Source organism: Numida meleagris, unplaced genomic scaffold (assembly GCF_002078875.1).
Source record: "Numida meleagris isolate 19003 breed g44 Domestic line unplaced genomic scaffold, NumMel1.0 unplaced_Scaffold290, whole genome shotgun sequence".
Classification (NCBI taxonomy): Eukaryota; Metazoa; Chordata; class Aves; order Galliformes; family Numididae; genus Numida; species Numida meleagris.
In genome coordinates, this window is record NW_018364537.1 from 171782 (window position 1) to 190744 (window position 18963).

The window sequence follows — 18963 nt, forward strand, 5'->3', positions numbered from 1 at the left end:
CCACTCCCTATAGTTGTATTCTTCTGATATTCTGTTATTTAGTCTGTTAAATACGGATTTATTTCCTTGACAGTGAAGCTTCCACTTCTTGGGATTAAATTTTAGGTAAATTTACCATTCTTAACTTTCAACTTACCACCAACTGGTGTCCCTGACTGTTGCTATCGATACGACATCGGTGACCCTTGCTTGTGGGGAAGGAGTGATGGCACAAAGCCCTCTTTTTAGTGCGTGCCCGTTTCTCAGTGTCCTTGGGAACTGCCTGGTCAGAGCAGCACAGAGAAACCCAAACCTCAGGGTTTGAGGGTGAGAACTCACGCAGGGGTGAGTTCTGGTGGCTGGAGCAGGAGCTGGGACAGCACCTCAGGGAGGATTCAGGCTTTTGGGACTGTGGGCATGGAGAAAGGACCCCAGTGCAGGCAGATGGGATAGCTGGGGAAGAGGGAGAGGGGGTGCTATGCAGCACGTGGCCGAGGCAGCAGGCACAGGGCACACGTTGGGGCTTGGCCTGGTTGCTCTGTGACCGGTGCCGTTGTGGATTTTCACAGGTGCCAGTGCAGAGCGGGCTGCACAGCCCTGAGCAGCGCTCCTTCCGCGAGAGGCAGAAGTACTTCGAAGTGGAGGTGAAGCAGCAGCAGGTGGATAAGCCTCCCAAGCGTGTCTCCTTGGTGGGAGAGGATGACCTGAAGAAAATGAAGGAAGAGGAAGGTACGCTTCGTCCCAGGTGAAGGGAAATTTGGCCTGTGGAGTGGATCCTTCTTCTGTGGGAGTGAACACACTGGGAATCCCAACTCCGGCAAAAGCTTGTAGGCGGTCATTAATAATCACAGAATCATTAAGATTGGAAAAGACCTTTAGGGCCGCCAAGTCCAACCCTAACCCATCCCCACCATGCCCTCTCATACAACCATTAACATTAAAAAAGACCTCCAAGATCCCCAAGTCCAACTCCAGCCCATCCCCACCCACTAATCATGTCCCCAAGTGCCACATCTCCTCAGTTCGTGAACTCCTCCATGGATGATAACTCCCCCACCTCCCTGGGCAGCCTGTTCCAATGCCTGAACACTCTTTCAGAGAATAAATTTTTCCTGACATCGAACCTGAACCTCCTCTGGCACAACTTGAGACCACCACCTCATAACATGGAATTGGAACTTGATGATCTTTAGGGTCCCTTTCAACCCAAGCCGTTCTGTGATTCTATAAGACCTGGTAATTGTTTGATGTATGTGAACAGTAAAGATTTTATTGGCTTCTCCACTGTTACTGTGTGGACACGTGGTGGTGCTGTGGTGCCAGGGTTTCCTGGAGTTGATAAACACTTCAAAACAATTTTACAAAGCTGCTGCAAATGGTGATGTTTCTTTGTAAGATGCCAAAGTTCATTAGCGGGAGATTATATCCTGGTGCAGTCCTGCAGCGATGCAAATGGGATTGCCTGTGATATTCTGTGATACGCGATGGAAGAGCTTTCCTTGCCTGGTATAGAATCATAGAATGGCCTGGGTTGAACAGGACCTCAAAGATCATTGAGTTTCAACCCCCCTGCTGAGTGCAGGGTCACCAACCACCAGACCAGGCTGCCCAGAGCCACCTCCAGCCTGGCCTTGAATGCCTCCAGGGATGGGGCATCCATAACCTCCCTGGGCAACCTGTTCCAGTGCCTCACCACCCTCGGAGTGAAAAACTTCCTCCTAATAGCCAACCTAAACCTCCCCTGTCTCTGTTTAAAACCATTCCCCCTTGTCCTATCACTGTCCGCCCTCGTAAACAGTCGTACCCCTCCTGTCTGTATATATGGGGAGCTCTGCTCTGATTTTGCACAGTGCTTTCACAGGGGGGAAAACGACTGTAGTCTTTGATGTAATTTCTTCCTGCTTGGAAACTGCTTTAAATGTCAGTGAGGAACTACAGTGATTGGGTAGAAGGGCTTCTAATGAAATCTGGTCCCGTTCCGTAAGAAAATACAGGTGGGATTGAATTCCTGGCTTTGGGAACCGTGACTCACTGCTGCTCACGAAGATTATAGTAGAATTCCTTTTGTAAATGGACTCTTTCATTCTGTATACAGCTAGTCTTCCTGCTTTCCCTGCCATATTCCTGTTCTGAGGCTTTTTGTGAATTGGCGTGGAGCATTAGAAGCATTCTTAGTTTCAGGAATGTGAATACGATTTATTTAAGACGAGAGTAAGCTCATAACAGATATCATAACAGATAGAAAGGAAGGTAAGGAAAAGAGTTTGCAGCTGTCCTTTGGAGTCTCTTTACTGTGATGTGGCTGAAAGAATCACATGTCCAGCATATAAAATTTTCCGGGTACCTCAGATTCTTTATGTACAGAGGTAAGGATGGGAAGGAGAACTGCAGAGTTTCAGGTTTGAATTTGGGCTTGTTTTGAGGATTGCTAAGTGTGATAGATGGGGAGAAACCTCACCTCTAATCGTCAGGAGTACTCGAATTTAAAAAAAAGAAATCCACCTCGGGGAGAGAGATCCCTTGTTGAGTAAGAAGGGCGGGACTGAAGGAATGGGGTAGAGCTTTAAATCTGAAGCATTGGCGGAGTGGAGGAGAAACAAAAGCTATGCTGAGGAGAGCGTAGACTTAAAGCAACACAAACTTGCAGAGATGGTGAGCATAAGGTCCTGCCCAGAGTCTGCATCCCTGCGGGATTTAATGGAGTTGAATGTGGTGTGAGATGAGTCTTGCCTTATTTTGGCAGCTCGAAAACTGCAGCAGAAACGTACCCTTTTGCTGGAGGAAGAAGGGGAAGAGGACGAGATGATAAAACAAGTGCCTGAGATGAGCATGCCATCCACTGTCATCATTGAAGGAGTTGAGTACAAGATTGAGAGACTGAATGGAAGGAGCACCCAGGCTCCAGCAACTCGGTAAGACTACAGAGTGCTTGCTCAATGCCACCCATGTGTGTCAGAGGTGTCTCAGCATCAGTAACTGTCAGGGAGGAGGGCTGGGCATTACCTCCTCTTCGATGGAAGAACGTGCTGCGTGCAGTTCTGTTTTCTCAATTTTCTTTTCAGAAGAATGCCTCCTTCAGCTCCGTGCTTGGGTACATAAAGCCATTGAGTTTTGGAGATAGCTAGCTCAGGAAGAGCCCTGCTGCTGAACCGAGCTTTGCTCTTCTAGGATTTTTTTCCTGGACTTGTTCTCCAGAATACTTCAGTGTTGTTTTTCTTATTCTTGAGCACAGAGCTGGGGGAAGAGAAAAAGCTTCTCATAAAACTTCAAGTAAAAGTAAGGCTGCTCTAGAATAAAACTGCAGCATCCACCTTTGGACTTGTCCTTATCTGATTCTCCCGAGCCTTTGGTGTTTCAATTCCCAAACACCTTTTTTGTCATTCTGAGGGGCTGAAAACATTCATCCTGTTGTTTTGAGTCTCATTTCTCTCAGTTGTTTCTGGCCAGTCTCTGTGGACAATCTGCTTACACAGTGAATGCACGGAGATCTCCCCCCATCTGAGCTGACCGTAGCCCATCAGTGGGCAGCTCTGAGGAGGACAACAACCGAATGCAAACCAACTGCTTGGTTTGATGGGAAGCCCTGCTTAGCCCCTCCTCTCTTCATACTGAAAAGTGGGAATTTCCAGGAGAGCAAGGCTGGTTCCATCAGGTTGCTTTCCTCAGTCAACAGCGAATTTAGCAACGTGAAGTTCTGAGGGTGGGTCCAGCTTTCAGCTCCCAGTATCTGTGCAGGGACAGGCAGCTGCAGATTTCAAGAGTCTTAAAATTACTTATTATTTATGCTTGGCCAAAGGAGATGCAGTGGAATAGGCTGAACGTGTGCATCTTGGAATATTTTTTTTTTTTGTCATACTGAAACTGGAATTTAAGCAAAATAAACTTGAGTAGTGAAAATGAAAGCTCAAACTTAGGAGCTTTCTGACTGCCAGCTAAGCCGCAGTAACTGGGGACACCTGAGCCTGTGGAAAGCAGGGTTGTGTGGCTTACAGACAGCTGGGGTGATGTGCAGGGGTTCGGTTATTGAGCATACATCTTCAGTTTGTCAGGCAGTTGTGTGTAGAATGTCTGCGTAGAGAACCACTACTCTAAGGTCACTCAGGATTTGTCCCTGCCCCAAACATGCATTCACTTGCAGCTCAGGAGGATCATCCTTGGGTAACATTCATGTGTATCCGACATCAGCAAAGGAAGAGGCTGGCAGCAGCCAGGCTGTCCATCATGTGATGGGAGCTAGAGAGCATAAACTGTTAGAAAATCAACAAGGAAATGCTTGCAGCAAGTGTCGAGCCAAAGCATGATGGGTTGTGTCTTCAGCCGGGGCTGAAGTGTTGCGTTCTGGGGCTTGGATCTATTCTGAACACTCCTTGGGGATGCCAGCCTGTGGCACTGCCAGCTGATGTGCTCATCTGGTCTAGGTCCACAGAGGTGAATGAGAACAACAGCTCCCAGAGGAATTCGCTGGAAGAAGGAATGAAGCCCGAACAGAGAACGAACTCCATGTCTGGGTAAGTGGATGAGCAGCGCCCTTTGCCTAGAAACCGCCTTGAGAAGAGCGGGCAGAATTGAAGTGCTCCAGGCCTGCCGGTTTCTCACTGCTTCTCTCTCCGCCCAGGTTGAGCCCATTGAGTCTTGGAGCAGGGGATGCCCTGGCCCCGGTGCGGACAGCCAAAGCCGAGCGGCGGCACCAGGAGCGACTGCGAATGCAGAGCCCCGAGCTCCTGAGCAGCCAAGAGAAGGAGCTGTCCCCAGCAGAACGTCGCGCTCTGGAGGCAGAGAAGCGAGCGATGTGGAGGGCGGCACGGTGAGGCAGCAGGACCTTCCCTGTTCCCTTCACTAGGCCGGTTCAGGGAAGAATCCCGGGTGTTAAAAATGGGGAACAAAGAAACTTCCCTACGCCGTGTGTTTGCAGAGGGTTGTAGCTGCACTTTTCTTCCATTCGGAACTGTGCAAAGCATCCGCTGCTTGGCTGAACTCGTCTGCTTCCGACAAGCTGTGTGAGTGAGGTGTCCCGTATTCCAGCCGTGTCTGCACAGTCCTGAAGATAGCAGAGTTTTATAAAAGATAACACCTCTGTGTGGCACGGATGCACCTCTTTCCTCCCAGCACACCGTTCCCCAGCTCTTTTGTAGCACGTGAGAAAGGTCGTGTTTACCCAAGCTGCAAGCTGACGTATTCCAAGTGAAAAAACAGCAATTTCACACAGTCAGTGTTGCTAGGCTGGTAGGCTTGCTGAAGCCAAGAAATGGGCAAGATGAGGGCATTGTATCCACACAGGCTGTATCGTGAGCTATGACAGAGCGAGCAGACATTTGTTTTGAAAGAAAGCGAGCTTCCTGCTTCAGAGCTTTAGACTGGGAGCTAGTCCAGGCCCTTACTGGGTAATATAATTCCTTTAAAGAATTAGTCAAGCTGCTTCTCTAACTGATTTCAGCTTTCTTGTCTGCTACAAGAGCTACAAAAGAAACTGAAATGGTCTTTCTGGGGAGGTTGGTTGTAGAAGAACAGCACAGCTCATGACTCACCTTTGCCAGTCTGCTCAGTAGGATGCTGGAGGGATTCCTGTGAGTTGTGAGACCACCTCAACATTTCAGGTTTGAGGTTAGGTATGGATAATAATGGCGCTGCGTCCTTCTGGCTCTGAGGATGAAGAAATGCGTGGGTGGAGTTCTCAGTGATGAGAGTTGACAGCTCACCTAGAGCTTTTCAGAGGGCTCAGCTTCCCGTTGTTACTCCGTCGTACAACAGATCTGCTTGTGGTTTTGATTATGCCTATTTAGAGCTGTGCTGAGCTAATGTTCGCAGTTAGTGAGGCTCTTTCCCTTCAGAAAAACACTTTCTTGGCGTGCTCCAACCCCATTGCCATGGATGATCCCTTTGCCTGGTCTATCTCGGCTGATGGTTTTTTTCCTGAAGCATTGCCTTAATTTCAGTGCACTGCCGTGCAGTGTCCCAAGGCTGATCAGGTCACTGGAAAGCCCACCTGTTAGACTAAACCCTCACTGGGAAGAGTGATTTCTGTTACCTCGCAGCACGTTTGTTACACCTTTGAAGCTGGCATTGCTTTGAGTAGTTCTGGGTGACCTCCAGAGGCCCTTTCCAACCTGACTGAATCTCTCCTTGGCCTGCACCCCAGTGCACCCCAGTGATGGGGATGCCCACAAACAGGTACAGCAGTGACCGCAGTGTGGTCTGACAGGATTGTTTCCTCTCTGGGCTGTTGTTTCAGACACTGCAGGATTGTGTCTGCTTCTCTGACTTGCTGGATGTTCTGCTGTACATGGCATCGCACTCCTGTTCTAGCTGATGTTATTCCTGCGGTTTCTGTGTCACGACTTTTCAGGAGGCGTCATTTGCAAATGAAAGCTCTGTATTTGCACATTAATCCAGGAATAACCCTTTTCCAAAAGGAGCACATGTTCACAAACACCCTTCCTTACGCAATGCTTGCTGTAATGGAGGCACTGGCCTTGTATTACGGGACCAGAAGCTGGGTAGGTGTCACAGAACCCATCAAAGAATCGTAGACTCATAGAACCCTTAGAGTTGGAAGGGACCTTTAAAGGTCATCTGGTCCAACTCCCCTGCAACAAACAGAGACACGCACAGCTAGATCAGGCTGCCCAGGGCCTCGTCCAGCCTCACCTTGAAAGTCTCCAGGGACAGGGCATCAACCACATCTCTGGGCAGCAAAAGTGTGGTTACAAACCATTGCCTGGGAGAGGCTGGGCTGGGACTGATCCCAGATGCAGATTCTTGCTCTGGCACGTAAGTTCCATATGAACTTGGTCAGATCTCTGGGTCTCTGCACTGTGGGAATACCGTGACAGCGATTCTCTGTCTCAGAGGAAGGCTGTGAATGTTACACACGTTAAAAACGGTACACGAATATCACACTGTTTAAAAGCACCACGGACACATCTGGAGAAGGCATTTTGCATAGAGTTGCTGCTCAGGTTCGGTGCCTTAAAAAAAAAAAAAAACTAAAAAATGACCACGCAAGCCTCCCCTGCTGCATTTGGTCCGACAAAACAGAAGTCGGCTGTTGTGCTTCACCACCTGAAATTCAGCATCACTCTGCTTTGAGAAGTGGTGGAGACCCATCTGCCATCCCCTTCCCACCAGAACGCCAGGATTGTCTCTCCTTCATGCCTGCACTTCCTCTGTATCTTTCCTCATGGGATGGGGCAGGCTCTATCAGCTCTCATCTCTCCTAAGCCTGAGCATTAGCATGTCCAAGGAATGCCATGATAAAACCCTTGTTTGTGATGGGTGTAAATGGAGAAGTATGACAGTGCCTGCGCAAACCTTTGAAAGCAGAGCCATTGCAAGGACTCTGCTCATGTCACAGAATGCGTGCCAGCTGCCCCAGGAGTGTGTCCTTACGTGAGCCTGCTGATGCCAGCAGATCAGGAAATCTGAAGAGTGCAATTACTCTGTAGAAGAGTTTGTGAGTGTGGAATATGGAGTGTTGAACAGAGTGTATTTCTCCACTGTGGGCAGGAGAGAGATGACTGTCTTCTAAATCTTCAGTCTCTTGCCTTTTAAGCGTTTTTTTTTTTTTTTTTTCACAGAAAGTGAGCTGGTGAAGGGAAAGCCTTTTAGAGCTAAGGGAAAACATGCCAAGAAGCCCTTTGCAGCTGCCTTGCTTTTCAGCTTTTCACTTGTCAGGTTGAGCGTTCAGTGTATAAGTTCTGCAGACCAGCCTCTCAGCTTCATTTTGCTTCTGGTAGCAAGGTGTAGTTTTAATTCAGCTCCCAAAGACGTGTCTGGCTGTTCCTTGGGTGGTGTTAGGGCCTGACTGTTTGGCATTGGCAGGGATCAGTCACCACAGTGAGCTCCTTCAGTCCAAGGATGGGCTGTCCCTGCCACCACAGATCTCACAAGTGTGGTCGTTTCAGCAGCCATCTCCTGTAACTGCTGGAGCATGGTGACATGGTGGCAGCCAGGACTCCTGTCTTGTTTCCCCATGCAGCCCCACACGTGCTGTGTGGGAAGGATTGCCTTGCACACGGTGCTGCAGCCTCACTAACCTGTATTTTCTTTTAAGTGCATGATTTTATTACTTTCTTTCTAATCTTCTATCTTCTGCTTCTTTCCAGTTCTCTGGTCTGTGTGCTGTCACTTGTGACCCCATCAACTCGCACCACCTTGGGCTTTCCCTTTTCTCCCCGTGTCATCAGTGCCCTGCCAGGACATGTGATGCCCCCCACCACCACACACCCACTCCCCATCCTCTGTTGGGAGAAACACATGGGGACCCGTCCTGCATAGGTGTCCTCAGCACACACAGATGCTGACATTTGTGCACCGGGAAGGGTGTGACTGGAGAGGTACAGGCACATGTTGAGAAGGAGCAGCAGCCCAGCGAGGCCTACGTGCATCCTGGTGGTTTTCCCAATGTGCACATGCTCCTTGGTGGATGCACTCAGCTCTGAGATGATTGCATGTGTTCTGGGGCCTGTGGCAAACAGACCCTTCACAATGCGCTTGTTCGTTTTGCATTGGTGTGGCCTCACTTTGGCTAGTGTATGTGGGCCCCACAGTATTAGAAGGATATCAAAATATGAGAATGTGCCCAAAGGAGGACAACAAACGGGGTTAAAGGACCAGAGGGGAAAATGCTGGAGTGCACCCAGAAGAGGGCCACAAAGATGGTCAGAGGGCTGGAGCACCCCCCCCCATGAAGTTAGATAAGTTGAGGGAGCTGGGCTTGTTTAGCTTGGAGAAGAGAAGGCTCCAGGGAGACCTCATTGCGGCCTTCCAGTACTTGAAGGGAACTTACAAGCAGAAGAGGGATCGACTTTTTACACCGTCTGATAGTGATAGGACAAGGGGGAATGGCTTTAAGCTAAAAGAGGGGAGATTTAGTGTAGATGTTAGGAGGAAATTTTTTACTCAGGGTGGTGAGGTGCTGGAACAGGTTGCTCTGGGAAGTTATGGATGCCCTATCTCGGGAGGCATTCAGGGCCAGGTTGGATGGGGCCTTGTGCAGCTTGATGTCGTGACTGGCAGCCCTCCCCAGGGCAGGGGGTTGGAACTAGAGAATCTTTAAGGCCCCCTCCAACCTAAGCCATTCTATGATATGCATGAGGAGCAGCCACTTAGTTTGTTCAGCTTAGAGGAGACAGAGGAGAGGACTCATGGCAGCCTGCAGCTCATTCGTGGCAGCCCACAGCCTACTTATGACCTCTGCTCTCTAGTGACAGCAGCAGGGCCCAAAGAAACAGCATGGAGCTGTGTCAGGGGAGGGTCAGGCTGGGGATTAGGGAAAGGTTCTGCACCAGAAGGTGGTGGGCATCGAACAGGCTCCCCAGGATGGCGGTCGTGGTTCCAAGCCTGTCAATAGTGCTGAAGAAGCATTTGGACAATGCTCCTAGAGATGTGGTTTAACACTCACGTTGCCCTTCGTGGAGTCAGGAGCTGGACTCAGTGATTGCCATGGGTTCCTTCCAACTCAGTGTACTCTCTGATCCCATTTTATGATGGTCAAACAAAGGGGCATGCTAACAGATGGTCGGATACATATAAGTATGCAGTGTACATGGAGGTGGTGAAATGTGCGTGCACACGTGTGCGCTCATGCCCTGTGCTCCATCAGTCTGCTTTACACATGCACACACCTCTTTGCAGCCACTGCTGAGCCTTTTGCGTTGGTCTGCTGATGTTTCCAGTCCTCTCCTCCCAACACATGAAGAGGGCAATCTCAAGACATGTAGGCTCTGAAGCAAGCACTTCTGGGCACATCATCCCAGGTTGCCCTCTGGAGGTTTCTGTTTCTTCTGCAGCAGTTGGTGTTGGGAAGGACCAGGTGTAGGAGCCTGTTATAATCATGGCTGCTCCTTTCTCAGACATAGATTTCTCCTTGCCAGGGTATGTTCCTGTATCTGTTTCTTTCTTTCCCTGTATTTGTCCACTGTAATGTTCATTACCATCATCTCCTCTTCCTTCTCCTCTTCCTCCTCCTTCTCTTCCTCTTCCTCCTCCTCCTCCTCCTCCTCCTCAGATCCTCAACTCTTGAAGACAGTATTAAACAGTACGAGCAGGATCTGGCCAGGAAGCTGTACCAGTCCCGGCAATGGGCTCCTGCTCCCGGGGCCAGGCCAGCTCAGATGCCTAGTCCAGTGCAGAGTCACGCCTCGAGAACCCCTGGGTCAGGAAACCAATCCAGGTGTGCACAGCCCCGTCCCTGCCAGCTGCATGCTCCGTCCTGTCTGTGTCCCCCATCCTAACACCGTGCTCCCAGCCGTGTCCTTGTAGGGGTAGGGAGGATTTAGCGGTGCTGGTGTTCATTTCCCTAAGGTACCACGGACTACTGGCAGTCAGTGGGGATGATGGGGGGACACTGGGTCTGTCTGGTTGGGTGGGAGCTGACGTTTCTGAGGGCTGAACCCCCTTTTTCATAGGTGATTTATAATGTCCCGGTGGCAGCAGAGGGATAAAGTGCAGCACGCTTGAGAACACAGAGGAGAGTAAAGCCCTGAAAACTCACCTACTCATTGAGCCCTGGCAGTTCCCCTCCATGTTCCTCAATTTGGATTGCTCTCTGTTGTACATGGCACCTCTGGGAAGGCCTGCAGCATCTCAGTGGGTAGAAGCTGAGCTACGGGCTCTGTTCAGCACACATGACAGCATGTGTATTTCAGGACAGTAGTGTCTGATGACAGCAAACCAAGCTGTTCTCTCCTGCTCTGTAAGGCTGTGTGCCTCGGGGAACCAAGGGCTCATCTTGCCTTTCTGCACTCAGCTTCTTGACTGTGGTCCAGCTGCTGGGCACAGAAGAGGGCATTACTCTCTTCTAGAGAAAGCGATATCTGATGTCTTTTTCTCCTTCCTTCCCTCCTCCTTTCTGAGACAGGATGAAGTCCCTTGAACAGGATGCTCTTAAAGCCCAAATGGTCATTGCCAAGTCCAAGGAGGGAAAGAAACGCAGCACTCTGGAGCAGGTGACAGAGTCACCTTCGCCCGTTCCTACCCCGTCACCAACACCACTGGAAGGTACTGTGCAGCACTTTCTGAGGAAAAAAGTTAATGCTTCTCCAGGTTAACTTGCTTGAAAGCGGATTTGCAAGATGCAGTTTCTTCGTTCAGCTGAGGCTGGAAGGACCTATTTGAGCACATGAGATTTTTCAGCCCAGGAGATGGTCCTGACACATAGAAAACCGGAGAGACCAAAGCATTTAAGTGATGGTTCCGGGAAACAAGAGCAGAGTTGAAAAGATGTTTGTTTCGAAAGTGTCTTTCGTGAGCGTGGTCTTTTATCACGCTCAGATAACTGCTGCTTGGAAGGGACAGGCGTGTGTGTGTTGCATATGATACAGACGTTCAGTAAATCGTGTTTTTATGTCATCTTTTGCAGATTGCAGTCCCAGGAACGTCACTTCACCAGGAAGGCTGGTATGACACATCCTGCTTGCTTTTGCTATCGTTGTAATCCTGGGATTTCTCAGTTCCCTTGGGTGTGGATCATGCCTCTGGGCCATGAAGTCCCCATTTAAATACTTAACCTGAGGCAGAGTTGTGAAGAGGGCACTGCGGATGGAGCTCTGCCATACCCATTGCTAGAGACAGCCCCTTTTGTACAAATATGCAGCAGTGTCTGCTTTCCATTTCTCTGTTTTGTTATCTTCTCAGTAGCATAAAACCAAAAACTTAACCTGAAATCAGCGTCTTACTTTTTTCTAAGTGCTGTATAAATGCAACAGGACATTGTTGCAGAGAAGTGTCAAAATTAGTACAGCAGAATGGTTGGGGCCTGGTTCTGCCCCGGGTCGCACGCTACAGCCAGCTCTGGGCTGAAGCATCAGCTGTGCTAGAGCTGTCAGGAATCTTGCTGCTGATTTTCCCATACAGAGAGGGTTCTTCCCTAACCTCGTGCCTGTGTGCAGTTTACCGCAGCACATCGTGTTTTCTCTGCAACTTGGAGCACCTACCCTGACACCAGGACAGACAGCACACAGTGTCCCAGTGTCCCTGAGATGCCTTCTATGGCAGAGGCTGGATCCAGACACCGCTGGCACTAACTGTGAATGATGCTCTGCTCCTAACTCTCCGCTGCCGTGTGTCCATCCGTTCCTCTCTCCTCACTCTCTCTTTTCTCTTTCTTCTCATTTACTGTCCCTTCTAGTCCATGTCTGAAAAGAAGTTTGACTACCGGGAATTTGCTGCTATTCCTTCCTCCAAACCTGTTTACGAAATCCAGGTATTCGCTGCATGCTGAATTTCTGCCTGCTGTTGGATTGGTCAGGGCTTGGTTGAGTGGAAGCGCTGCACACAAAGTGAGGTCCCTCAGGACAGGGGCTGAATGGCGTGAGGAACTGTTCCTCTTCAGGGTCCCCCTCATGTTCGGGGCAGTGACACCTGGCCACGCTGTGCTGAGGATGCCCTGGCAGCGGCATTCGGGTGGCATTGTTACAGAGTTGGTCCAGGTGGTTTTAGAAGCGATGACAAAGCCTTTGCGAACACGAAGCAACTACACCTGCACCTTAACGGATGCTCAGGTGTTTTCAAGTGAGAGATGAGAACTAAAAGGGAAGGAGAAACTGTAGAAAAGATTGCCAGCAAATTGCAGGTGGGAGCTGATGGTAACTTGAGGCTGGAATGATCCAGCATCCTGCCCCAGAAGCAGCTGTGCTGACAGTTTTCTTAGTTTTAACTCTGCCGTAGATGTCATCATAATCATGAAGTAATCGTATTTTGGGCACGGGTGCATTAACAAAGCTCTTGTGAGAGGAAAAAACCTCATTTAAGCTGCTCTGTCATTTCTGTGAGCTGCCTATTTTGTCATTTGTCTGAGTTAGTCATTAGCTGATTGCATTTGTGACGGAGGATTTGAGCAGATGATGTGTGGCTCTTGGAATTTTTTTTTGAGCTTTATGGGAAGAGAATGAAGCAGATACCAGCAGTTACATTCGTGGTGTGCATGGAGAGCCAGCAGATGCCGACACGTTGGACTCTAACCTGCTGCCATGACACGAGCCTTTCAGGTCCAAAAGGCACCATCCCAAATGATCACAGCTCTAGTTTGAGGAATCTCAGCAGTTAGTTAGACATGATTTGATTCCTGCTCTTGGCTGACTCCTTTCACTGGTGGTATTGCTGAGCCCTTGCTAGTATCTCCTCTTTTCCCCCTAAGGACGCCTTCACTTTTGGGGTGTGCCTTTGTCCAGGTGGTGCACTGGGTAAGCAGAGAGCTGGCAGCTCCAGCCCAACTGCAGCTCTGGGCTGAGTTTCCCCAAACCTCTGCTGAGGTGACAGCACAGCACTGGTTCTCCCTGCAGCTGAGAAGGGACCTCTGCAGGGTAAAGCTGCAGCTTCGTGTCACCAGGCAACTCGTCCGGACCTCCCACAGCAGTGCAGCTAATTAAAAGGCCGTGTTTCTTCCCGGCCATAGTCACACAAATGGCGTTGACTTTGGATCAGTGCAGGACTTCTTGGCTGCACTGTGGCAAATTCGTCACAGCTCCCTGTACTCTGCTCTCTGCTGTTGGTGAAGAGCGTGCATTTTACATGCGTTCACTTCATTTCTAAGACACTTAATGGGTGTTCTCCCTTGGTTGTCCAGGGGGGTTGTGGATGCCCCGTCCCTGGAGGCATTCAAGGCCAGGCTGGACGTGGCTCTGGGCAGCCTGGTCTGGTGGTTGGTGACCCTGCACTCAGCAGGGGGTTGGAACTCGATGATCTTGGAGGTCCTTTTCAACCCAGGCCATTCTATGATTTCTATGACTGCGATCATCTCCCTTTATTTCCTACCTCCATCAATGTTGTTGCTTGCACAAAATAGGCAAAACTGATATGGAAGGAGGGCTTCTTGCACTTCTCATTGCCCAGAGAAGTTGTGGAGTCTCCATCTATGGAGATATTCAAGACCTGACCAAACACCTACCTGTGCAACCTATTGTAGGGAACCTGCTTTAGCAGAGGAGTTGGACTTGGTGATCTCTTCAGAGATCCAACCCCTGTGATTCTGTGATTCTGTGATTAGTACTGACTGTCAGGCCACCTCAAGTTTTGGCCCATGACCAAAGTTATTGTCCTCACATGGTGGTGTTGCTCTTATCTGCTGAACTGCAGGCTCCTGTGATTGGCTGCTGGTGTAGTCTTCATTCCATGAGGGCTGTAAGGTTAACCTCAGAAGAGGGGTCAAGGACAACAGAAAGGGCTTCTTCAAGTACACTGCACATCAGACTAACACTAGAGGCAATGTAGGCCCACTGATGCATGAGGTGGGTGCCCTGGTGACACAAGATACAGAGAAGGTGGAGTTACTAAATGCCTTCTTTGTCTCTGTCCATACTGCTGGAGGCTGTCCTGAGGAGCCCCATACCCCTGAGGCCCCAGAGGAAGTCAGGATCAGGGAGGAGTTTACCTCGGTTGGTGAGGACTGGGTTAAGGACATCCATAAATCCATGGGTCCTGATGGGATGCACCCACGGGTGCTGAGGGAGCTGGTGGAAGTCATTGCTAGGCCACTCTCCATTATCTTTGGTAAGTCGTGGGAAACGGGAGAGGTGCCTGAGGACTGGAGGAAGGCAAATGTCACTCCAGTCTTCCAAAAGGGCAAGAAGGAGGACCTGGTAACTATAGAGCGGTCAGCCTCACCTCCATCCCTGCAAAGATGATGGAACAACTTATCCTTGTCACTGTCTCTAGGCATGTCAAGGATAAGAGGGTCATTAGGCACAGTCAGCATGGCTTCACCAAGGGGAAGTCATGCTTAACCAACCTGATAGCCTTTATGAAGACATAACCAGGTGGGTAGATGATGGTAAAGCAGTGGATGTGGTCTATCTTGATTTTAGTAAAGCATGTGACGTCTCCCACAGCATCCTCACAGCTAAATTGAGGAAGTGAGGTCTGGATGATCGGGTAGTGAGGTGGACTATGAACTGGCTGAAGGAAAGAAGCCAGAGAGTTGTGGTCAGTGGGACAGGGTCTAGTTGGAGGCCTGTATCTAGTGGAGTCCCTCAAGGGTCGCTACTCGGACCAGTACTGTTCTATATATTCATCAACAGCTTATATGGGGGGAAAGAGTGCTTTGTTAGCAAGTTTGCTGATGGCACAGAACTGGGAGGAGTGGCTGACACGCCAGAAGGCCGTGCTGCCATCCAGCGAGACCTAGACGGGCTGGAGAGTTGGGCAGGGAGAAACTGAATGAAATAGAACAAGGGCACGTGTAGAGTCTTGCATCTGGGCAAGAACAACCCCAGGTACCAGGATAGGTTGGGGACTGACCTGTTGGCGAGCAGTGTAGGGGAAAGGGACCTGGGGGGTCCTGGTGGACAGCAGGAGGACCATGAGCCAGCACTGTGCCCTTGTGGCCAAAAAGGCCAATGGCATCCTGGGGTGTATTGGGAGGGCTGTAGTTAGAAGGTCGAGAGAGGTTCTCCTCCGCCTCTATTCTGCCCTGGCAAGACTGGATGTGGAATATTGTGTCCAGTTCTGGGTCCCCCAGTCCAAGAAGGACAGGGAACTGCTTGAGAGAGTCCAGCGCAGAGCCACAAAGAAGATGAAGGGAGAGAAGCATCTCCCTGATGAGGAAAGGCTGAGGGAGCTGGGTCTCTTTAGCTTGGAGGAGACTGAGAGGTGACCTCATTAATGTTTATAAATATGTAAAGGGTGAGTGTCAGGAGGATGGAGCCAGGCTCTTCTCAGTGGCATCCAATGATAGGACAAGGGGCTCTGGGTGCAAGCTGGAACATAAGAGGTTCCACATCATTTCAAGAAAAAACTTCTTCACAGTGAGGGTAACAGAGCACTGGAATGGGCTGCCCAGAGAGGTTGTGAGATCTCCTTCTCTGGAGACATTCAAAAGCCACCTGGACGCGTTCCTGGGTGACCTAATCTAGGTGTTCCTGCTCTGATGGGGGGATTGGACCAGATGATCTTTCGAGGCCCCTTCCAATCCCTGACATTCTGTGATTCTGTCAGCAAGAACTGGTGGAGTTTCATAGTTGTCACTTAGACCTTTCTCCATAGCTGTCTCTGTCGTCTGTTTGGATGTAGGTGCTTCCTATCCCATGTCTGTTCTCCATCTATGAGAGCATTTATGGGTAGGAAAGGCAACAAAGTGTTTTTGGAGGGTTCTGTGCAGGGTCTGGATCACAAGTCCTGCGGAGAATGGCTGAGGGAACTGGAATGGTTCAGTCTGGAGCAGAGGAGGCTCAGGGGAGACCTCACCGCTCTCTCCCACTCCCTGTAAGGAGGCTGTAGGGAGGTGGGGGTTGGTCTCTGCTCCCAAGGATCAGTGATAGAACGAGAGGTGATGGCCTCATGTTGCACCGGGGAGGTTCAGGTTGGAGATTAAGAAACATTTTTTCTTGAAAGAGCAGTCAGGCACTGGCACAGGCTGCCTAAGGAAGTGGTGCAGTCTCCATCCTATGGGGTGTTCAAGAACCGTGGAGATGTGGCTCGTGGGGACATGGTTAGTAGGCATGGTGGGGATGGGTTGGGGTTGGACTTGGTAATCTATTAGGCCTCTTCCAACCTTAATGCTTCTATGATTCCATACACAACTGAATAATGAAAAAAAAAAAGCCACACTGATTTTGCCTAGGAAGCCAGGCCTGAGAACAGTGCAGGTGCAGAATTGGGATCCAGGACCCTCAAGGAAACATCACTGTCCTGTGTCATTGGTTCCCTCCCATCTTTCTGCTCCTTTTCAGCAGTCTTCATGCTTTTTGCCTTTCCTGTCACTTCCTATCCCCTCCTCTCTCCCCGGACAAAGTAATAGAAGAGCTGTGGTGGGTAGACACAGCTCTCATCTCACAGTTCAGACAATGGGCTGCTCGATGTCAGCAGAAAATCTGAATGTGAGGGCCATGCCCTGGCTGCGGTACCACCGGAGCCTTTGAGGCAAAAGTTTCTCTTGTAGTATGTTGTAGTCTCAAAGGGGAAATTACCTGGCAGTGGTGTTACAGAGGTGAACGCTCGTGTCTTCTTTTTTCCAGTCACCTGATGCAGCTGATGACCTCAGATACGTAGAGGACAGAAATAACTCAGGTAAGCCAATGGCCAAAGGAGACTTCTCTGTACTGCGTACATCCCATCTGTGGTTCTAGAGTGTTCTTCTTTGCCTGCGTGTGGAGTCGACCCTGAGGACCTCACCTTCTTGCTACTTGAAGCATTGTCCTTTTTTTTTTCTGTCCATTCTAGAATGAAACCTTGAGATTCGCCACATTCAGTTTTGGGTAGGAGATTTGCATTGTGCTTATTAATGGCTAATTTGCTGAGAACCGTTTGTTACAAGCATGCCTAATCTTGTGTTGTGCTCTTGAGTGAAGAGTGGTGGCAGAATGGGGGTGGGAAGTTCTGGCCTCTGCCAGCTGCTGTAAGGAGATAGCATCCATCATTAGGGACTGCCTTGTGCCCCTGCTGCTAGAACAGAGTCACTGCCAGCAGCAGGCAGTGCAGGTGGTCATCCTGGTTTGGCACTGGAGGGCGTTTGGATGGAGCTAGGTGAGGTGATTCCCCGGGTCTAAGCTCATGGAGCTGTGTGCGCCATCACCTAAACAAACACTAATTAAAGTTTTGGCTTCTGTATCTCTTCAGACTGTGCTAGCTGCAGTATATCTTTGTGTTCCCAACCGTAAGAGACAGCTCAGACCGTCTCCTGCTTCGTTCCAGGTGCTGTAGTGGAGCACAGCAGGGCATGCCTTCTCCATAGTAGTGCTTTTCTTTCATTCAGCAGTTGGCGCTGGCTTTATTCTGCCTCCTCTGCAGCTGTTTATTTTTCTTTTATTTTACACAGTTAACAGCTCAGCTCTCAGTTTTATCTTGTCAAATCACAATTAGTAAAGGCTTCACTCCAGATGGCTGATCCATGCGCAGGCCATTGGCAAAGGAGATTCTACTGCAGAGATGGTCAACAAAAATGTGCTTTCTGAGAATAGCTCCTTAGTTCCTTATGCTGTAGTGCCAGCCTCTCAATCCTGGGTTTTTTTCATTTGACGTGGTCCATTCTAAGCTCAACTGTTCTCCCATCTTTTCTGATATCTGACAATCAAAAGTGAAATTGCATTTCTAAGAAGTGTGCTGATGTTTTCAGAAAGCTCCTCCTAGTGACTACAGGATCAGTTCAGAGCTGTATACTACCTGTATGGAACCTGAGCTTCGAGCAAAAGCATGAAAGTAGATGCACGATGTCAGCACAAGGCTTGGGATAATCTGACATGAGCTGCATGGAGTGCTAAGGAAAAGCATAAAAGAAAGAAGCAGACAGTGATTCTTTCCAGAATACTGCTCCAAACTACAACAACCTTTGTTTCGTTTTGCGCTTTATAAGCCACTCATTTCAGAGTTGTTCACTTCTTTCTTGAATCTATATACACATCTGCAGTAACTTCCACCTTCCACCTTACTGCCAGCCTTCTCTGTAATATCCTAATGCCCTTTTTGGAGTTGAGTTCCATTTGACTGGCCCAGTACACGATGTGGAGCAATCTGTAGTGTCTCTCAATGCAGTCATCATCACTTCTGTTCTTTCTCGTTAGTTACCAAACACAGAGCCAGCTATAGGTAGCTGCTTCGTTTGGCAACAGCAGCTCGTTTCTTCCTGTGATTTTTCTCTCCTTTAACTACTTACACACTAAAGGATGTGTCTTCTTATCCTGTGGCAGCTTATCTTTGTTAAGAGCTTTGGCTGAGAGCGGTTAGAAAGTTTTTTTTGAAAAATGCAGTATGCTGTGGCGAGATGATATTTACATGATATTTATTTGCACGTTTGATGGCTCCTTTGGCAAATTCCACTGGCTCTAAGAGGGGTGACCTCCCTCCAACCACTGTGAGTCCTCCACCCAGTTTGAACGTCTCTCTGCATGTCTGCCAGTGCCTTTCTTTTATTCCAGTTTGTTTCGTTTGAAAGCGAGCCACCCGGTTGTCAGTCCCAGCGTCCTTCCAAGGTGTCACATCGCTTACCTGTGTTCTCTCGGTTCCGACTCCTTTTCGAGCAGCAGGTTGATGCTACACAGTAGTTCAGGAAGGGTT

General features: G+C 49.4%; 1 protein-coding gene across 22 annotated transcripts in view; it reads left to right on the forward strand.

Moving 5' to 3' along the window:
• Positions 1 to 18905, forward strand: part of SCRIB (scribbled planar cell polarity protein) — a 102656-nt gene extending 83751 nt beyond the window's left edge. For 10 of the 22 annotated variants that reach the window (XM_021382780.1, XM_021382784.1, XM_021382782.1 and 7 more), the window contains 7 exons: positions 549 to 708; positions 2723 to 2891; positions 4398 to 4487; positions 4595 to 4783; positions 10838 to 10977; positions 11339 to 11376; positions 16929 to 18904. In XM_021382780.1, coding sequence (XP_021238455.1) covers positions 549 to 708; positions 2723 to 2891; positions 4398 to 4487; positions 4595 to 4783; positions 10838 to 10977; positions 11339 to 11376; positions 16929 to 17039 — 897 coding nt within the window. In that variant the 3' untranslated portion in view covers positions 17040 to 18904. Of the gene's footprint in view, positions 1 to 548; positions 709 to 2722; positions 2892 to 4397; positions 4488 to 4594; positions 4784 to 9985; positions 10151 to 10837; positions 10978 to 11338; positions 11377 to 12106; positions 13910 to 16928 lie in introns of those variants that run through there. The other 12 variants (XM_021382787.1, XM_021382792.1, XM_021382795.1 and 9 more) reach the window with 4 other exon arrangements.
• Positions 18906 to 18963: the final 58 nt, after the last annotated feature.